Here is a 20,394-nt window from a genome sequence, read left to right as displayed (position 1 = left end):
GGCGCCGGTCACAGGCACAGCAGGATGGGCTCAAGGGAAGAGATGCCGAGCTCAAAATATCCTTAAGGGTCCCGCTCCTGAGACACGCCCTGGTTCCTCCGGTTTCAGTCTCATCAAGGGGGACTTCCCTCCCAGCTGCACGAGTGGAAAATTAACGTGCTGAGGGGCATGAGCATCCACACTTACTTCCGCCTTCTTTCTCCCAAGACTGGGAATGTGTGGTACAGACTTCTCTAATTTTCCTTCGCTGCTGGAAACCCACTCATTCCTGCCCCCTTGGGGAACGCACAGACTGTGTCTTTCCCAGCTCTGCCCCTTTTCTCTCCTCCTTGCAGGCATCAGGGCGGCCTTTTAGGAGGAATGGCGATCCCTGCCACGGAATCCCTCTTCTCAAGCCCCACCCATAAACGCAGCAGGCTGTGGATGACAAAAGGACGGTCCACCGGAGCCCTCAGAGTGCCCGGCCTGGTACCGCTACGCCCGCACCCGGGTCAGGGCCTGCGGGCAGATGGGCCCTACTCCTGGGAGTACCCCGAAGTCGCTTCTCCCAACCGAAGGGCACCAGGGCCTTGAAATCTGAGAAGTGCAGAAATAGGTAGAGGCGCAGTCTCCACATAGGGCTCTGGTAGATTGGATCCCTTTTTCCTTCCTCTCCAAAGCACCTCAGACCAGGTCAATCGAGGTATCAAGTCATGCCTACCAGGAGGCCCAGGAGGTGGGGGCTATCCGCGGATCTCTCAGGACGGTGGCTATAAAAAGAGCTCTGCCCGGTACAGGCGTTTGGAGAGTGGAAAAAAATCTATCCAAATAAACACTTGGAATTGGGTGGCTGGTGTTCAAACCCGGAGGTCTGGGGGTTTGGGGGCCGAGGAAGAAGAGCAGACGCCGAGAAGGGTGTAAAATCCCCACCGTTACCCCTTCTCGTCCTGGCCGGATTTTCTATTATAAATTAAAGTTTCTAGAGGGGCCTCTGTGGCGCGTAGGTTCGTGGTCTTTGTTGGTTTCCTCAAACAAGCCGACATTCCCTGGGCCTCAGCACCGAGCCCATCGTCCCCATCTAGAAAGGCCTCGCGGGAGCTGGAGAATCCTCTACACAGGTTAATTGTGTGCCAAAACACAGGGTGAATACAGTGGTCAGTTTCAGACTGATTTGGGAAGAGGCTTTGCTCCAGCCAGGCTGGCGGAAGAAGGGAGGGGCAAGCAGAGCGAGAAGTGCCCGGAGGAGGAGAAGTCTTGGATGGCGGTAAACAGTGTCGGTGCGGACGCGTCTCTCCGGTGGGTAACTGGTTTAGTCTAAGCCATTTCATGTAAAACCCACGAAGCAGAGGAAGTATGCTAAGAACATAAAATTTAAACCGCAATAATGAAGAGATTTCCTAGAATAAAACGCCGATTACAAAACAAAATCGGAGAAACCGAAGCTCCCCGAAGTTTACATTCCCCTGCGCTGGAGCAGGGGCGGGGCCTTGGGGTTTGGAGCGGGAAAGGAACCCGCAGCCCAGACGGAGCCAGTCAACCAAAGAGGGACAGAGCACCGGGGATGGACAGAGGTTGGTTGCACCCGACGCTGTGTATTTCTGGTTAAGCGAGGAGCAGCCTGGGTTCATCTATATTTATTTTAACGAACCATACCTTTCCTTCCAGTAAGAAAAAATAAATCAAGATTTTTGTTGTTTATAAGGCAATGAAAGTCAGTCAGGAAGAGCTCACCACCGTAAGAAAGGAGTTCGTGGAGAGGGAACCGTACTAACCAAGGCTATGTATCAGAGACAACTTTCCTTTTAAACTGTCTTCTAAACAGAAATTCAAATATTCTTGCCAGAGATAAAGAATTTGACATGATTTGTTACCGCATGCATTCTTACCCAGGAGACCTGTATAAATCAGTAATTAAATCATAGTTGAGAGGTTTTGCTGCAAGGTAGTGGAAGCAGCACTGAATTGGGATCCCGGGCCCCCCAGTACAGTCCAGTTTTGTCACTTCCCCAGGTGTGACTTGGAGCGGGTCATCTGATCTCTCTGAGCCCCTGTTTCCTTATGGCTAAAGGGGAGATAACTGTATTTAGACCACGTGGTGGTGACATGATGTGAGTGGAAAGCCTTGTGCCTGTGAAGTCTATAAGGAACAAATGCAGAGGTTTTGTATTTCTAGACATAGGGGTCTCTGTCGGGGAATTTCCATAGGCAAAAATGGGGTCTGCAAGAAAGAATTTTAGAGAAGAGCCTCTTCCTGCTCAGATAACTAAGGTCATTAACCTCCATATTTTTGTTGAGTGCAGGGTAGTATTTAGACCCCTGGAGAGAGAAAAAGGTTTCAAGTCAGCAGAACTGCTCCTGGCTGGAACTGTAACTCCAATGCCTACTGCCTTTTCAGGACCTGTCTAGCCTCCTGGAACACACAGCAAACTATCGGTGGTATTTCTGGCAAGTTTGAAGAGTTTAGGTAAAATGATTACCATTGTCACTTGGATTGGATAGGGAAGGGAGCCTCTAAAACTCCCTGATATTTTAACCTGCTTGAATTTTAGGGTTGGTGCTTTTTATTTTTCAGTCTCTGGGTCCTAAAACCTTGTAGGGCCTGAAATCCAATGTACATAGAATTTCTAGGTGTGGATAATCAGGGTTCAGTGACAGTGATATTTTCTTGCTTGCTGAATTTTCCCAAAATCCATTGTCCATCACCCCCTCCTACAAATGAGATGATTGCCTTCCTTTTCCTTATGCTTCTACCTGGGCCAATTCTATTCCCACCAAATACACACACACTGAAGACTATGTCAGTGGGGCTCCTTTTAGTTTCTATCTGTCCTCCTCACTCCAGCTTCTATTGTATGTATTTTTCTGACACTCAAAGCACTGATTTAGTGAGCCCACCATATATACTTCTATATTTAGTTACTTACATTTAAATTATCCCATGTAAAAATGACAAAAGGGGGTAAGAGAAAACAAACCTGAAATAAATGGGGGCCCATCCCCAAAATATGCTCCTAAGTCACTCAAAAAGAAATTCTTAGAAGTAGAAGCAACTGCAAACCCCCCTACCCCAACTCAATCAAAACATCCCATCCGGAAAAGACTGACTTGTTTCTTTTTTCTATTGGAAATGAGCGGTAAACTGAGTTCATTTTAGCCGTGTTTTCTTAGCTGACTCTCAGCTACAATCAAGCCATTTTCGGACACATTCCCATGTAGGTACCAGGGGTGCTCTGGAGGAAGCTGTCGACGCCTGTTCAGCTAATTTAGGTTTTCTTTGTCTAATTACTGTGGAGCTTAGGGAAAAGGAGCCCGGCTCAGGGCAGTAAACTGACACTCCGTCTCTGTGTGTGGTATCCAGGCAGGGTTTGATGGAAAAAGCCTGCTTCCACTCAACTTCAGGTCACTGTCTGGGGCCAGCCCTAGCCCAGCCCCCAGCTTCCCCCTTCTCACCCCTCCCTCTCCTCTGCTTCTACAGCCCCACCAGCACACTCAGCCAGGAGCAGATACTCTATATGGTATTTCCAGGGGCACAGATAGCTAGTGCCATCCCCCCAAAACCTGCCTCCGTTCTGTTCCAAGGCTCTTTGCAGTTGGCCTTTCTCTGGATCCCAGACTGATCTCAGATTCTCTCGTCCTACCCCTCTCCCCAGGCTCGCCAGCACACATACTTGCACCTTAGTCCCTTCAGAGTAGACACAGAGGTGTATCCAGCCCAGCCTCCCGTTTGGTCCTCGGGTCTGCAGCACCTCCCCTTCTGGGCCTCCTGCATTAGCCCTTGTGTGGCCCAGCCAGCTCCCAGGCCTCAGGCTCTCCTCCTCCCACTTCCAGCCCCTGTCCCTGGTCAGACTACATTTCCTTGCACGTGTAATCCAATAACTAACTGTCGGGTCTCATTGGAAGTGATTCCTCCCGAGGGCACATCCTCTCTCCCAGGCTCACTCTTACTTAGAGAGGAATTAGCCACACTGGGTGGTGTTCTCCTACCTAAGGCAGCTTGAGATGGCACAGCATTTTTGGTGGACAACATGAGACTAAGGAGGTAAATCTAGTGACAGACACACCCCTTCAGGACTGAATATAAATAAAGCTATCTCACTTATCTCAGTGTCAGCCTTCTTTCTTCTTTCTTTCTTTCTTTCTTTCTTTCTTTCTTTCTTTCAAAACATCAAGTGGAAAACGGAAAGGAAGTGGAAACCAACGCAAACATGAATTCTATTCGACTGTTTCCAGAGTCTCTAAACCTTGGTTGAATTTTCTCTATCTATAGCCCTCTTCTCAAAGTTCCCAAACTGTTCACGATCGCTCCGGCAACACGGGGGCGGGGGGCGGGGGAGAAGAGGGGTGCTCTGCAGCGCCTCGGCTTCTCGCCCTCTACTAGCAACTGTTGCGGAGCTTACAGGCCCTGTCAGAAAGAGAGAGCATTGGCACTTTACCTTTGGGCGTGTGGCACCCTGGCGTGTGGCTGAGGACTGTAATGTCTAAATGAAGTTGACAGATGGTGTCAGTGCGGGCACGGGGGAAGGCAGCTAAGGAGGCTCCCGGCGGCGGCGGCAGCCCCAGCACCAGCGGCAGCACCACTCGACCCAGGATGAGCCAGGAGGAGGAGGAGGAGGACGACGAAGACCGGGTGGAGGACGGAGATGGGGTGGGGGTAGGTTGAGGGGGGAGGGGGTAGGAGGAGGAGAGGGAGAAGGGGGAGGAGAGCGGAGAGGAGAAGAATGGGTGGGTCTGCTCCGAAGGGGGTGGCTGGTTTCTGGGATGGGAGGCAGGGGTGCTGTGAGGGGCAACGAGAAAGAAGATCTCATAAAGTTATATAGGTGGTCGAGTTTTGCTGGGGATGGGGTTCGTCCTAGCAAAATGTGAGTCTGTGGTCCCTCCGTTTGAAAGAGGGTGGGTAGGTGAGAGGGAAAGTGGCCGAGAGAGGAATTAAAAGGCCGAGGAGAACCCTGGAGAGAGAGGAGCGAGATAAGAGACGAAGCCTGCCGCCAGGTTGGGAGGGGGGAGGAGTGAGCGCTGAGGCCGAGCGCGCCCTCCCCAAGGCGGCGCGGAGCTTGGAGGGGGCAGGGCGGGGAGGGGGTGGAGGGAGGGAGCGAGGGAGGGAGGGAGGGCGGCCGGGGGGAGGGCGCGGGAGGGAGGAAGTCTGAGAGACAGAGCGAGGAGCGCTCCTGAAGAGAGACGTCGGGCTCGTCCCCGGGGTCCCTGCCGTGGTCCCAGCTCGCGGACGCAGCTGCCCCGCACCCGGCCGGTTTGGTTCCACGGGCCCGTAGGCCGTTGCGCAAGACAGGGGCCGAGGCTCAGGGGAGGGATGCGCCGGGCGTTGCCTCCGGCCCGCCGCCGCCGCCGCCGCCAGAAGCCCCAGCGGAGCTGAGGGAGGCGACGCCGAAGCGCTGGCTCGGAGTGGCCACCGCTGCAGCCCGGGCGGCGGACTAGGGCGCTCGCCGGGCTTCTGGGCCGACCCCGTTCCGGCGCCTCCGCTCCCGGGCCCGCCCCCGCGGCCCGGCCTCGCTCCCGGGTCCCAGATGACCACCGAGGGCGGGCCGCCGCCGCCCCCGCCGCGCCCGCCGCCAGCCCCGCTCCGCCGCGCGTGCAGCCCGGCCCCCGGCGCACTCCAGGCCGCCTTGATGAGCCCGCCGCCCGCCGCCGCCGCCCTGGAGACCACCTCGTCGTCGTCGTCTTCCTCCGCCTCCTGTGCCTCCTCGTCCTCCTCCTCCTCCAACTCGGCCAGCGCCTCCTCGGCCGCCTGCAAGAGCGCGGGCGGCGGCGGCGGCGGCGCGGGCGCCGGGAGCGGGGGCGCCAAGAAGGCGAGCTCGGGGCTGCGGCGGCCGGAGAAGCCACCCTACTCGTACATTGCGCTCATCGTCATGGCCATACAGAGCTCGCCCAGCAAGCGCCTGACGCTCAGCGAGATCTACCAGTTCCTGCAGGCGCGCTTCCCCTTCTTCCGCGGCGCCTACCAGGGCTGGAAGAACTCCGTGCGCCACAACCTCTCGCTCAACGAGTGTTTCATCAAGCTGCCCAAGGGCCTCGGGCGACCCGGCAAGGGTCACTACTGGACCATCGACCCGGCCAGTGAGTTCATGTTCGAGGAGGGCTCGTTCCGCCGCCGGCCGCGCGGCTTCAGGCGGAAATGCCAGGCGCTCAAGCCCATGTACCACCGCGTAGTGAGCGGCTTGGGCTTCGGCGCCTCGCTGCTGCCACAGGGCTTCGACTTCCAGCCGCCCCCATCGGCGCCGCTCGGTTGCCACGGGCAGGGCGGCTACGGCGGCCTTGACATGATGCCCGCGGGCTACGACGCCAGCACCGGCGCCCCGGGCCACGCGCATCCGCACCACCACCATCACCACCACGTCCCGCATATGTCGCCCAACCCGGGCTCCACCTACATGGCCAGTTGCCCCGTGCCCGCCGGGCCTGGGGGTGTCAGCGCGGCTGGGGGCGGCGGCGGAGGGGACTACGGCCCGGACAGCAGCAGCAGCCCAGTGCCCTCGTCCCCAGCCATGGCGAGCGCCATCGAGTGCCACTCTCCCTACACGAGCCCCGCGGCGCACTGGAGCTCGCCCGGCGCCTCGCCTTACCTCAAGCAGCCGCCCTCCCTGACGCCAAGCAGCAACCCCGCGGCCTCGGCAGGCCTGCATTCGAGCATGTCCTCCTACTCGCTGGAGCAGAGCTACCTGCACCAGAACGCCCGCGAGGACCTCTCAGGTAACGCAGTGCGCGCCTCTAGGCTTCCAGGCTCCATGGCTACTGCAACTTCCACAGGGTCGCCGCAGCCTGGGAGTCTGAGGGCACTGGGAGGAGTGGGTGCTGGGGGAAGCGGGAATCTTATTCATGGAGGGGAGAGGATTGAGGTCATACTGCCCTCTCTCATACCCTTAGCCAAGAGCTGGGCCTCCAGAATTTGCACTGCCAGGAGGATGGTGCAAAGTCGCCTGCCTTCCTAGGGTCCCAGGGTGTCCCTATGGACGGCAGGTCTCAAGTCTCAGGCCCGACTTAGCTTAGAGAGAAGGCATGTGGTCTTTGGGGTGCCTGGCAAAGGAGCTGTGTCTGCTTCCCTTTGTGTGTGTGTGTGTGTGTGTGTGTGTGTGTTTGTTTGCTGTTACTTTCCTCCCAAAGTAAACGTCAGAAAAGATGTTCTGTATGCTGAGGGTGTGGGTGGGGAGGGTTTGCAACTGGGCAAGAGTTGAGAGGAGGGGAAATGAGGGAGGGGCAGAGCAGAAAGCAGAGCGGGGACCCAGGATCTTTCACAGGAGGGAGGTGTCACTAGTGGAGAGGGGCACCAGCCTTTTGAGGAGTCCCTTGCCTCCCAACACAGTGGACCTATGTTGAGGACATGAGTCTGTCCTAGGCCAGGAGGACCTGAGGCCCACGTTGTGATCCCCTGAGAAATACTTGACTCTTGGACTTCACTTGTGTTGCTGGTGTAAATTTTGATGGTTGAAGATTATGAAAATTTATTGGCTTGCCAAAGGCGATGAAAGGTGGGAGGGGACAGATATGGGTGGAAGAGGGAATTTGAATATTTAACCAGGTTTATGGGACAGATAAATTCTCTCATATTAACCTCTCTGAAGCACCCACAGGCTGCAGATTAAAATCAGGCTAATCTGCCTATCAAATGATGTTCTAGCTCACACTTACATTCCACCCCAATTAGAAAAAAGGTTCAGAGGATGATGCACACGTTATATGTTTGGGAATCAGTGTGCAACAAGAGCCGCAGCAGAGGCGGGAAGCCCAGAAATGGGCAAAAGATGTTGGTTCCCTGGACGGTGAAATTTCCCAAATAGGCCTTTTAAATGCGGGTCTCAGAGGTTAACTAAACAAAGACAGTCTCGGCAGGACCACACCGGAGAGGATTTTAGCCTGACTTAACCCACTGAGAGCAGAGTCTTGTTCAATTTTTATGGGAATTTCAACAAGTAACCAATACAGACGACCTTTCCCTCTCATTTTTTTTTTAATCCCCTGGGACTGGCTGTCAATCACCGCTCACCCCAGGCGGTGCCCACTCCCCCACTCTCCTGCCCACGCTCCTCTCCCCGCTCTGCCCGCTGCCCTCCTAGTGTTACCCATTCCCCTTCTCCAAGCAGGCTCTACTCAGTTTGAACCCAGACTTCGAGGTTTTGCAGCTGCCCTGAAACAGTACCGAAAAATTAAAAACAAAAGAACTCGCAAGAAAGAAAGAGACTTGTGATTGTTCTTTGAGGCCGCCCTCGCCCCACCCAACACCCCCGAGCTCACGCACAAGTCCCAGAAATTCGAGGATCCAGAAACACAACACTTGGAGAACGAAAACGGCGGAGCCGGAGCAGGCCGGCCTCCCGGAGCGGCCTTCCCGGGGAGCCTCGCCCGACCTTTGGGCAGAGCCTGGGAATGCTGGGAAGGTCATGATGGGGGGCGAGGCCCGACCAGGACGCTCTGCCCCTTCTTCCCTCGTCCTCTGGCTCCCATCCCTCTCTTACCCCCTGTCCTAGTTGGCATCCCCCAGGCGGATGAGAGGTGGGGGCTCAGCAGGAGCAGGCTGGGTGCACGCGCGCGGCGGGGCCTGTTTAGGAGTGCGCCGCTGGTGGACCGCGGCCCGCCGAGAGCCTGTGGCCCAGAGAGGAGCTGGGAGGCCGAGCAGGCCGAGGCTGTGGTCCGAGAAGGTTCCCCGCAGCATACACGCACGCACACACACAACACACCCCGCGGGCTGCGCGGTCTCACTTGGGATGGGGCGGCCAAGGGCCGCGTGCCCAGGGAGGTCCCGCACCCCTCATTTAGTACAGTGAGCCTTTCAAGAAGGAGCTAGGGCTTTTATCTCTCTCTGGTCACATCAAAGAGCTGACGGCGGCCTTCGGTCGGTCGTAGCTTATGAGCTCTGGCTCTGGGTCCTGCCTGGGCCCGCTATTTTGAGCTCGTAGAACTGGCACTGAGACGTGCTGTAACGTGATGGGCGAAGGCACCTGTGTGCAGAGCAACAAGCACACACCTGGGGCGCGTGGACCTGTTGCTGCCTTCTGAGAGCAATGCGGCGCGCCTTTGGCGACAATAGGTGCTACCGGGCAACAAACTTGGCCCAAGGCAGCGACCGCTCGCAGCCTGGTCGCTCCGTAAGCCCTGGGATGCTGCCAGGCCAAGGCGGTGAGAGCCGGGCGCGAGCGCCGCGGGCGGGCGAGTACGGTTTTCATGCACTCAAAAATCGAATCCGGCCCGGCCCCCAACGTGCAATTTACGGTCCCACGAGGCGCGGGTACCTAGAAAAGACGCAGGCGAAGAGGCCTCACCGAGCCCGGCGCGGAAAGAGACTCGAGCCGGGAGAAGTCCGGGCCCCAGCGCGCTCTGGACGCCGCCGGCCAGTTGCGCCCCGGGGCCGGGAGGCGCCGAGAAAGCAAAAGCAAAAGTCGGCAGCGGGTTGGCGCCCAGCGGTCCGGCTCTGGGCCTCCGCAGAGGAGAGGCCCCGGAGAGGAGTGAGAGCCTTCTCCGCCCTCTGCCATCCCAAAGCTCTCTAAGGGGCTCCCCGCGCTGCCTGACACCTAGATGTGCGGAAGGGTCTGCAGCTGAGCGCTTATCGAAGAGCATTATCTGCTCCCTGGAGGCCGGGCTTTCTAAGGGAAGCCTGAGACTTTCGGAATTTAGAGCGACCAGTACTTTCTTTCCAGGCCCTTTGTCTTGCAAAGGGATTGTTTTCTGTCACCTCTTTTTTGGCACAATGAATATCCCTGCTGTGACCTGCTACTCAGACTGGGCCAGTTAGTTGAGAAATAGGCAGAAGGCTCAAAACAAGAAGTGAGGGCGACAGTGGTGTTTCTGGGGCAGGGGACTTGGCCTCTGCAACCGGAGCTCTGGCTGCAAGGGCCGGGAGCCCTGCGCTTAGGGCACCCGACAGAGAGCGTGGGTCAAAGGGTCCCGCGCGGAATCTACCCCTGCGATTGAAGCGTTCCTGAGGCTCCAGGAATAAAAGGGGAACTCAGGCACACTAGAACCCGGTTTAGAGGAGGATCGTGCTCTGTGTGTGCAGGTACATCAAAACAGAACATAGTGATTGCGGAGACCCCCTCCCCGCCCCACGACCCAGTTTGAAACTTTGAGAAATTTCTAGAGGTGGGTTTGCTCTACCAGTTTTATGACAATAGACAAAAGACACTTTCTTACCCTGAGTCAAAATAAGGCATGAGTTAAATTAAAATTTAAAAAGTAATATGCCTCATCATCAGCTGGATGACTGTGTTTCTGAAGAGTTTTTCTTTTCTTCCTTCTTTCAGTGGGACTGCCTCGATACCAGCATCACTCTACCCCGGTGTGTGACAGGAAAGATTTTGTCCTCAACTTTAACGGCATTTCTTCTTTCCATCCCTCTGCAAGCGGACCATATTATCACCATCACCACCACCAGAGTGTCTGCCAGGATATTAAGCCCTGTGTCATGTGAATGGAGGGAGGGAGGCCATGCCAAGGCCGCTCTCTGCTCTCTCTTCTGCAGGGCAGAATGAACTGAGGTGGACTCCCCCACCATGCACAGCTCTAGCAGTAGCACACGAGTCACTTAGCCAGAATCCCCAGGCCAGCGCTGTTCACTGATACGTGTCTACCATTGGTAGAAGGACAACCCCTGGCAAAGTAATGCCCCTAATACGAATATGTGCAGGCCCCCCATAAGGGAGAGAGCCAACTGAGAACTCAGCTTTTTAGCAGAGATGGTAAAAAGTTACCATATGAAAAACATAAACATGTAACTCTGGGATCTTCATTACCTTCAGTCATCAGGGTCTGAAAAACGCCAGTTGTGTGTGTGTGTTTTTCTTTGTCTATGAAAATTTTTGTGCTTTTCAAAAAGGCAGTGCTAAGCACAAGACTTCAAGAAAGCCTCATCTTGTTGCCTAGCCAAGTAAGAGAGTTCTGTTTCGCCAAACACTAAGTTTGGACACAGGTGCCAAAGAACATTATTAAGAAAGTATTTAGAAACAGTGTGTCTAGTTTAAGAAAGTGGTTTTCAGTATTGTGACAATACAACGTTTTTTTACAAGGTTGTTTTCTACCACCATATTTTAAAGATATTTTTATGATTTTCGTGTATACTCACACTTTGCTTGTATTTTAAAAGGAGGATATATTTGCACTTATGTATACTTTTACAGTTTGCCAAACTATTTTGATGTAAAATTTTTTCAATAAAATATATATAACAAATAGCCGTTTTAGGGATCTGTTTCGTCCACGGGCATCCTGGGGTCACCAGTCTCTCTTCTCCACCAGCTAGCAATGCAACCCTACACTGTTGGGGTTTTTTTCCCCAAGTTGTATAATTGACGTGGTGTGGGGTCTGTGCCTTGAGTAACACAGGCCAGGTTCTGATTGTGGGTCTTCTCAGGAGAGAAAGAGAAGAAGGAACTTTTTCTGTTCTTTCTTTCCTTCACCCTAGCTCCTTCTGGCTAAACAAAAACCAGAAGGTGAAAGGAACTTAAAAGAAAACCAGGCAAGATAATGAAGGCAAGAGTCTGATTTGAGGAAACCAAGTTTTGTGCCCCTTTTGTTCTCTTTCCTGTGGCCAAGGAGAGTTTTGCCTTTTGCTCCTTCCTCTTCCCCACCGGCAGGGAGTGATGGGCAGAGTGGAAAGTCACCACCTAGGGCTGGGCTGAGTGGCTGAGTGGCGGTCAAGGGGTAGGTGTTCAAAGAACAGGACCAGCTTCCCTTTGCAAGTCACAGTTTTGTATGAGTGCTGATCACATTTTGTTGTGGGTGGTGGTCAGATCCTAAAGAGTCCAGAGGGGGATGGCTGTGGAGTGGTAATGGGCAGTCTGACCATTCGGATCTTTTAACTTCCTTGGAGGGTAACAGAAGCAGGAACTCGTCCTCAAAAGATGTTCTGTGGCTGTTCCCACCCCCCAATTCAGAGCCTGGCCAACCCTGCTTAGCAGGAGCACTTCAACTCCCACCCATCTCTGCCACCCTTGTCCCCCTTGCTCCTTCCTTCCTTTTAACAGGGGATCCCCTTCAGGGATTCCCTCTGAGCCCCTTTTCCTTGCTTGATATCCCAAGCTTCCCCAATTGCAAATGCTACAGGCAGGGCTGGTAAAGCTCTGGGTTCAAAAGAGAGAAAATAAGCCAACCAGGCAGCAGGACTGTTTTTTCTTTTTCTTTCTTTCTTTCTTTCTTTTTCTTTCTTTCTTTCTTTTTACTAGCTTTTTTTTTTTTGACCAGTCCTTCAAAATCATGGGCAGCCTTGGCAACAGTCGATCTGAGCAGGAACAGGAAAGTTCTCAACCCATGATCAAGCTGCGGGTTTTCTTTCCCAACTGAGGGCTGGTATTTTGTTGTTTTTGCTTTTGCTTTTGAAAACTCACCTTTGTTTCTCATTCCCTAAAAGGTCTTCCACCCCCTTCCCTCCCATCAGTTGCCAGGCACTTAATACCACTCAGTAGATATCTCACACAGAAGGTTTTTGTATTCCAAGCAAATTTAAGTCCAAAGACGTCTCATTAGTAAAACATCTTGTTTTCAAAAGTCTTAACCATCTTCCTAATCCCCAGGTTTCCTTTCTATATTTTCCAAAATTAAGCAGTGATTTAAACATGCTTTTTGTGTCTCCATTATCATATTTGCAGTTAAATAGGGCTTTTTTCCCTTTTATACTGAGCTACACAAGGGCCTGCTATAAATTATGAAGTCAGTTTCAGAGTTTGCTCCGACCACAGTGCTGTGTTTACATTCCTTCCGAGGCAGCCGGCATGGTCGTAATTTATATCCTAAACACTTGAACGTAACTTGTTTATACAGAGAATGACAGGACCTCAAAGACAAAAACGCTGTCTCTCGGGGTGACCGCTTTGGAGAGGCTAGCGCGCCCCCTAGTGGCGCAGGGAGACGCCGGCACGCAGTAATTCATGGTTGGTTGAAGCTGTGTAAGAGCTTGACCCATTTTACGGTGCTTTTCTACATCCGTATAATGTGGGGATGTTGATCCTATTTACAGAGGTGTAGTAGGTTATGACTATCAGGGGCTCAACCCACGCTTTCTGATTTTGGTTCATTTCACATCTTTCTTTTTTTAAAAAGAGCTCTGTGCCCAACGTGGGGCTTGAACTCATGACCCTGAGATCAAGAGTCCCAAGTTCTACCTACTGAGCCAGCTAGGCTGCCCCCATTTCACTTCTTCTAAAGCCAACATCGCATATAAAAACTTCCATCAACATTGTAGACATAGGTACAACGGCAATCTTCACTCTGAATCAGAATCACTTGGAGGGGTTCATAAACAGGCTGCTGGGCCCATCCCCAGGTTTTGACTCTGTCTGGGGAAGGGCTCAAAAGGCTCTATTCCTAATAAATTCGCAAGTTGGTCCAGGGACCACACTTTGAAAACCACAAGTTTAGAAAGGCAGTCTGAATTACAGATATAGGTTCAGATGGGTGGGTGTTGAGGCTAGCCCATTGATTAGTTAAGGAAAGATCTAAAAGGTTGGTTTTTTTTTTTTTTTTTAAATAGTTTGTTCACCCAAATACCTCTGTGACTGCTTACTGGGAAAATACAACGCCTAATTTTAAGCCCTGCGCCTGAAAATAGAATCTGCCCATTTTTATCCGAAGTGATGAGGCCTCTTGTTTTATTCTAGTAAACTTGGCAAAGACAAGTCAGGTGGGATCACTAAGGTCTATCTGCCTCAGTAGAGCAGTAAGTCTAGGTACTTACACACAGCAGGATATTGGAATTCTCCAGATGGAAGGAGGTGGTGATTGGAGCAAGCAGGAAAAGAAATCCTTTATTAGTTATAAAATCTTTTAAGGGTGGAACATAGAGAAGGCAAAGAAAGGAAGCTGTGATCTCAACGTATAGAAATAGTGATTCCTAAATATAAATGGGTCAGGCAGAACCATGAGGGGTGAGCAGAGAGAAGAGAGACAGGGAGAGAGACAGAGAGCTGGAGGGAGAGGGAGGAAATAGGAAGGTGAGAAGGGGGGGAGGAGAGAGGGAGGGAGGGAAGGAGACAGGACAGGAGAGAGAGAGAGAGATCTGGAGAGCAAGAGTCTCTGAAAAATAGTTCATGAATCCCCATCCCAAAGCTAGCAAAGCAGGCTTTGAAGCTGGACTCCCATCCTTGGAGGCAACTATTATCTGTCCAAGTCTGCAATGCCAAGACACTGACCGAAGGGCCCTCGTACTTGTTTTACTTGGCTTCCGCCTGGATTCTGGGGAAGTAAGTGAATTCTCTAGTTGTGCACACTCAAGTTTTCTGAGCTGCTGCCGCAACTTCTACAGAATTTAAAGAGAATAATCTCGAGTTACATTTTAGAAAGTGGAAGTCTGATTTCTGGGAAAAATGTTCAGGTGCACAGTATAGATATGCCACTGTATGGTACGAAATGGAATTAGCGCATCCGTCCCAAAGGAAGAACTGTCTGGTGGATTCATATATACCTAATTACTGTGCATCATGGCGATTAATTCAAAACAGGCACCAACTTATTTAGAATGGAAATATATTTTAATATATTTTATCAGAACGGAAATACATTTTACCAAACCTGCCTCTATGAAACACTATCTGAGCAAGGAAAAACACCACAGATGTAGACATTGGGCCAGAGAGGGCCACAGCACATGGGTGTCAAGATCATTTGGGAAAAAATGAAAGTCCTGGAAGTTCTTTCGGAGTTCAGAGTGCCCGAGTGATAAATTATTCAGCTCTCCAGTTCCTGGGGGACATGTCCATCCCAGTGCCACTTCGTCAGTCTTCTTGACATAAGTGTGTGCAGGAAAGAGAGAGGGGAGGTCTGGGGGCAGCGTGGAGGCCGTGTCCCCAACAATGTTCCCTCCAGAAGGATCACATCCTATTTTTCCTGCTGTCTTACAGATGGAAAGAGAGCCAGGGATCCTCTGCCAGAGCCAGGCAGTGGCATGGGGCCCCCCCCTGCACCACACCATGCCACCTCCAAGAACTGACAGAGCACCTCCAGCATCACAGACTGCTTTGAACTAGATTGAGTTGGGCTCCGTTGTGTGTGGGGAGAGGAAGACCTCCTCCCTCTCCCTCTCCTGGTCATCACTGGGGCTGCCATTTCATCTCCCACTCCCTGAAAGCAATCCCTCATCTACAGAGAAAATAATTAATCCCTCATCACTGGGGGCTCTGGCTACCATCATTTAGACTTTATTTGGGACCTCCCACTCCCACTTCCTAAGCGTTTCCCCATGGTGCCCCTCCCATGGCCTGGGAGGCTGTCTTTGTCACCCTCATTTTGTTTTATTGTAGAGGAGATGGAGGTGAGGCCCAGGAACAGTGTCTGGCAGTGGGCCCATGGGGCAGCTGGTATGCATCCCCTCCACTGGGAGGCCCTGTCCGTGTGCAGGGCCTCACACTTGGCTCTGTCTCCACGACCTCATGTCATCCGGGCTCCCCTTAATCTGTTCACCTCAGCACTAAGCAGACTGAGGCAACAGTAAATCATGGGGTGGAGGGAGGGGGGAAGTGGATGAGCCACAGGATGGTCTATGCCAATGGCTAGTCTTCAAGATGAAGGCAAGAAACTCCTTAGGAGAGAATCGCTTTACTAGATTGAAATACAAGGTGACTAGGCTAGTACTTGGTTTCTGAATAGGGATTCCAAAGATATCAAATCAGCTAACATGCTCCCACTTTGAGGGTCCACAGTTACTTGAAGAGGCATTTGCACACACTACAGTGGGTCACTGCCCAAGTGCATGGTAGAGGGACACAGGGAGCTTTGAAAACCACCCATGGCCAACCCACTGCCCACCCAGCCAGCTGAGTTGGCTCCTTGGAGGGGGTCGTAGGCCTCAGGGTTCTTAAAAGTTCCCTAAGTGCTTCTACCACTCAGACCAAGACTGAAAACCATGATTGAACATTACCTTGTTTATGTTCTACAGAAATCTTTTGAGGAAGGTGTTATCGACAAGAGCTTGCTGGTTTGCAGATGAGAAGAGGCTACCCCAGCTGTTTAGCTGGTGTCCATGCTAGTTTTTCTGTCAGTAAAGCACACATCCTACACCTTGGCATATATCATGCCACCCGGACAGCTTTGGCAAATCAGATACCCAACCTTGCCCCACATAGTCACAAAGAATCTCTGGGGGGCACTGAAACATCAGGAGCCTAGAAGCTCCCCAGGTGAAGCCCCAGCTCTATCTTCCTGCATGCTGGGCTGAATGGCAGGTCTATCCTCAGAGTCTTCTTTGTGTTCAGGACAGACCTAAAGGGAAGGAAGGTACAGCCCAGCAAGACCACCAGGTGTAACTTACCAAGGTTCTTTCCCAGCAGAAAAGTTGAGTTGAGGGAAGGCACAGAGTATGAGGACATGGGCATTGGTTGGGGAGGAGACACCAGAAAGGACAAGCAGGAAATGCTGAGGCCCTCACCCCTCTTGCAGGCCTCCTGGGACTGGCCAACTGGGGCTGTGCAGAATCAGAGCATCACTGCAACATGTCACGGTGCTTAGGACATCTGGGTGATAAACCCCAGGACCTGGGTCTCACCTGCCCAGGACTTCCCACAGGGCAGTTGTCAACATTCTAATTGGATGGTAGAGTTAGTAATGATGCAGGGGCCCCAGCCCCAGCCCCAGCAACAGTGTCAAGTAGGAGACACCCTCTCCTGACAGGGGAGGAGGCCAAGTGCATCAGAGCCATTGCTTAAAGAAAAAACACACGGGCAGACATGCACACAAACACAGAGGCACACACACACACCAACACACTCAGACACACAATCTTCTATTCAGTTGTGCTTCAGCTCCAAGTAAGGAAAGGCTGACATTTTATCACACCTACCATCTTTCCAAATCTCTAAATTCACTGCAACTGTGTAATATTCCCCTTCTGAGGTTGTTTTTCTAATGATGGGACTTTCCCCTCCTCTAATTCCAGAAATGTAAAGAGCAGCCGGTTTTAAATTAAATGGTCGCTTTTGTTTTCAGACCAAACTGAGCCCCACCCACGCCATAGACAAGACTACTGGCTGGAACCAGGGCATAGTGCAAGATTGTCCAAGATATGCACAGTGCTTCCCAGAGCAGCACCACGACAACGTGTGGCTACTTATGGCATGGAGCTTGGAGTGTGCTTTGGCTGCTTCTCCAAGTGGCGAGGTCCCAGTGGACTCTGCTTCTGTCAGCCTCTGAACACTGGATGTCCCCTTGCAATGGTAACAGGTGTGGTGGGCAAAAGACCTATCCCCTTCCTTCTGGATCATCCCTCCTTTATAGGCAAGTCCCAAGTCCCTAAAGGAACCAGACAGGTGACCAGCAGGATATCCTCAATCTAGATGTGAATCAACCAATGGATGTTGGAGCCAGGAACACATTAAGGATGATGCACCAGCTTTGCGTCTTCACTAGTGGAGAAAAAGCAAACAAATGTCCATGAACAGTCCACTCCAAGCCGTAGGGGTGAAACCCTGTCCTTTATCGTGCCCTGAAAATACCTCCTGCAGAGAGTACACACGCTAAAGAAAATGTCTCCCCCCCTTTACTCCCATGAGTCTCTTTCAAGCAGCACATCGAATTCACTGAGCATCAGGAGGTATGGAGAGCAGAGATATGTCAGAGGCAGGCAGAGCTGGCTTTTCTGAAATCTTAGTCCTGCCACTCACTGCATTCCTTCAGTTGGTGGTGCCTCAGTTTCCTAAACTGGCCAACTGGGTTACTGACACAAACCTTAAATATTTAATGGGATGATTAAGGGCTACAAAGTAGTTAGTTCCTGGCACAATGCAGGTGGTCAAGATATAGTTCCTCAGTTTTCTACAAACATAGAAGCAGGGCGTAGTAAAGCTGCAAAAAGCCTGATGTCATTTTATGTATAAACCAAGTCCCAACTAAGTCCTAGGCAGAGGGAGGAGAAAGGTTGCTGTTATCAGAGTATGCAGATGAAGGAATTGAGGCACAGCAGAGCTAGAAGTATAATTTTGCTAGGGCTGCCATAACAAAATACCGCAAATTGGGTGATCTAAACAACAGGAGTTTTTTTGTTTTGTTTTGCTTTGTTTTTTGTTTCGTTTTTGTTTTCCCTCTGCCTCAGAAGCCAAAAGCCCAAAATCAAGGTGTTGGCAGGGTTGGTTTCTTTTGCAGCCTCTCTCCTTGGCTTGTAGATAGCCATCGCCTCCCTCTGTGTGTCCTCCCATCTTTTCTGTGTGTGTGTCTGTCTCTGTGCCCAAATTTCCCCTTTATATAAGGACACCAGCCATATTGGATTTGCACCCACCCTAATGACCTCACTTTAACTTAATGACCTCTGTAAAGACCCTATCTCCATATAAGCTACTGGGAGTTAGGGCTCTAACACGTCTTTTTGGAGGGAACACAATTCAACCCATAACAATTATAAACCAAGCTCACAGCTGGACAGAATACACTTGATTTATTAAGGTCCCCAACCCAGGGCCTTCTCCACTGTCCAAGACAATTTAGAATAAGCGAGCTCTCTGAAGAATGCCCATGATAGCTGGGCCATTGAAGCAGGGCCTCTTCCCTCCATCTAGCCCCCTTGAGCATTGAGTGACCTGGAAGCTAGATTTTCTTTCTTTCAGCTAGAAAACACTCTAAAGTGGGCATGTAGGAGAGCCTTAGCCCCTGGCTAGTCTACATTCTTTTGGGCAAAGCCTGCAAAGTACTACTCCACAATTCCCTGGGAGGGGCTGGGGTTGTCCCTGAAACTGTATTAGACATGGGCCCTTCAAGGATCACACCTCCCAACAGAGAAAGAAGATGAGCAAAAAGATTTTTTTCTCCCTTTGTGAACCGGGGAAGAGCTATTATTATTAACACAGTATGATGAACACTGAGTGTTAAGAGAAGTAGCTTTCTGTGGGGTTACTGGATACTCAGGTCCTCTGCTAACTAGCATGCATAATCTATAAATCCTTAAAATAGTCTTATAGCATTTGCATTATTACTAAGCCCATTTCCTAGATGAGCAAACTCATTCACCAGTACACAGCTAGCAACTGGGAGGGCTGAAACCCCAACCGAAATCCATCTGACTGCACACGTCTGAATTGGGTGATTGGGAAAGGATAGGATGGCAGCTACAGTGGGGGAGGCTTTGCTGAAAGATAGGGATGCCTAGCATTCCAGGGTGTCCCACAATGTCTACCCTAGCCATTCATGAGATGTCAGGGCATTTGTCCAGGAAGCTCATAAATCGCACGAGGCACAGCCCACACCATAGTGGACATCTCCCATCCTCAGCCCACATGAAGAAACAGACCCCTGAGGAGGCCAGGCAAAGGCAGCAGGACTTCCAGGACTCCTACCCTTTCCCTTAGGGCCAGGTGAGAACCCACCACACGGAGACAGCCCCCAGAGCTCACACCATTGGCGGAAGCATGGTTCTCTGGGATCCCACACTGAGCAGTCTGATCTGCCCTCAGACCAACTTCCCACCCTGGGGGTATAAGCTGGTTCTGCCCAGAAGAAAGTAGGATTCCCAGTCCTGGTGAGAGGTGAGTTGGGAGATGTGTCCCAGTCTGAAAAGGGACTTCAGGGAAGCATGGAGAAGAGGAGAGCCAGCCTTCAATGTCTAGGATGAGTCTGAGCCAGACTCTGACATAAGGATTCAAAGTCTATTCCCATGGGCTCATTGCCACCAACATCTCCTCCAGCGAAATGAAAGGTCCCCTAAAGGCTTGGGGGACACAAGACCTGCCCTCAGAGGGAGCCCTGGGAGAGGGAGCATAGCCCAGCGCTTGCGGGGATGGCAGTTTCCTGTCCTCCCATCTGCCTTCTGAAGCCCAGATACTCTCTCAAGCTAGCTCTCCTGATGGTTCTTTGTTTCTCAGACCATAGCGGAGGCTGAGTCACTGAGGGATTTTAATTTGGAAAACAAGATTACAAAAGAAAGAAAGAAACCACGATTCTATTAACAATTATGTGCAGAACAAGACCAAAGTTACAACTTTCATTTTTTTTCCCTCCAAATTCAGTGCTGACATTAGATGAGGCTTTTCAGAATTTCAAAGCAGGCTCAATTCTCATGGAACAAGAAGTGACTGCAAGAGGAGCAGAAGGTTTGGTTCTACGACTTTTATTTCCTTTAACGTCAAAGCCCAGATGAAAATGTGAAATTTGATTTAACTCTTGGGGGCAGGAGAGAGCAGGAGGAGGCTTTTTAGAAGGAACTGGGGCACAGGGATACTCTCTGCAAAAAAGGCATAGAAAACCTGAAAGCAAGTGTGTGTGGTGGGGGGTGGGGAGAACCTGATAGGCTTGTTCAAACCCTCAAGGCCACCCTGGCTTGTTATTTTGGACCCTGGAGGAAGGGTGGGAGATCGGGACCCTCATCCGACTGTGACTTGAAGACCACCCTGCATTCTTACCTCTGCAGTTTTTAAAAGCAGCCCCTGCATCTCAGGGCAGAAGCTCAGCACGGGGCAAGCTTTGTTGTCCTGTCTTCCTGCCAGTCCTCTTCCGAGCCACGGAGCT

The 20,394-nt window shown here is 51.7% G+C and overlaps 1 protein-coding gene across 1 annotated transcript; it reads left to right on the top strand.

Annotated features, from left to right (window-relative positions):
• The first annotated feature begins 5,119 nt into the window (after positions 1–5,119).
• Positions 5,120–11,148, top strand: FOXF2 (forkhead box F2). The gene is made up of 2 exons (XM_006731872.3): positions 5,120–6,681; positions 10,224–11,148. Exons 1-2 carry the CDS (start codon positions 5,499–5,501, stop codon positions 10,388–10,390), a joined length of 1,350 nt encoding a protein of 449 aa, XP_006731935.2. The 5' UTR covers positions 5,120–5,498; the 3' UTR covers positions 10,391–11,148.
• The last annotated feature ends 9,246 nt before the right edge of the window (positions 11,149–20,394 follow it).

Source organism: Leptonychotes weddellii, chromosome 8 (assembly GCF_054177405.1).
Source record: "Leptonychotes weddellii isolate Sample4059 chromosome 8, ASM5417740v2, whole genome shotgun sequence".
In the NCBI taxonomy this organism is placed as follows: domain Eukaryota; kingdom Metazoa; phylum Chordata; class Mammalia; order Carnivora; family Phocidae; genus Leptonychotes; species Leptonychotes weddellii.
This window is presented reverse-complemented; position numbering and strand designations above follow the sequence as displayed.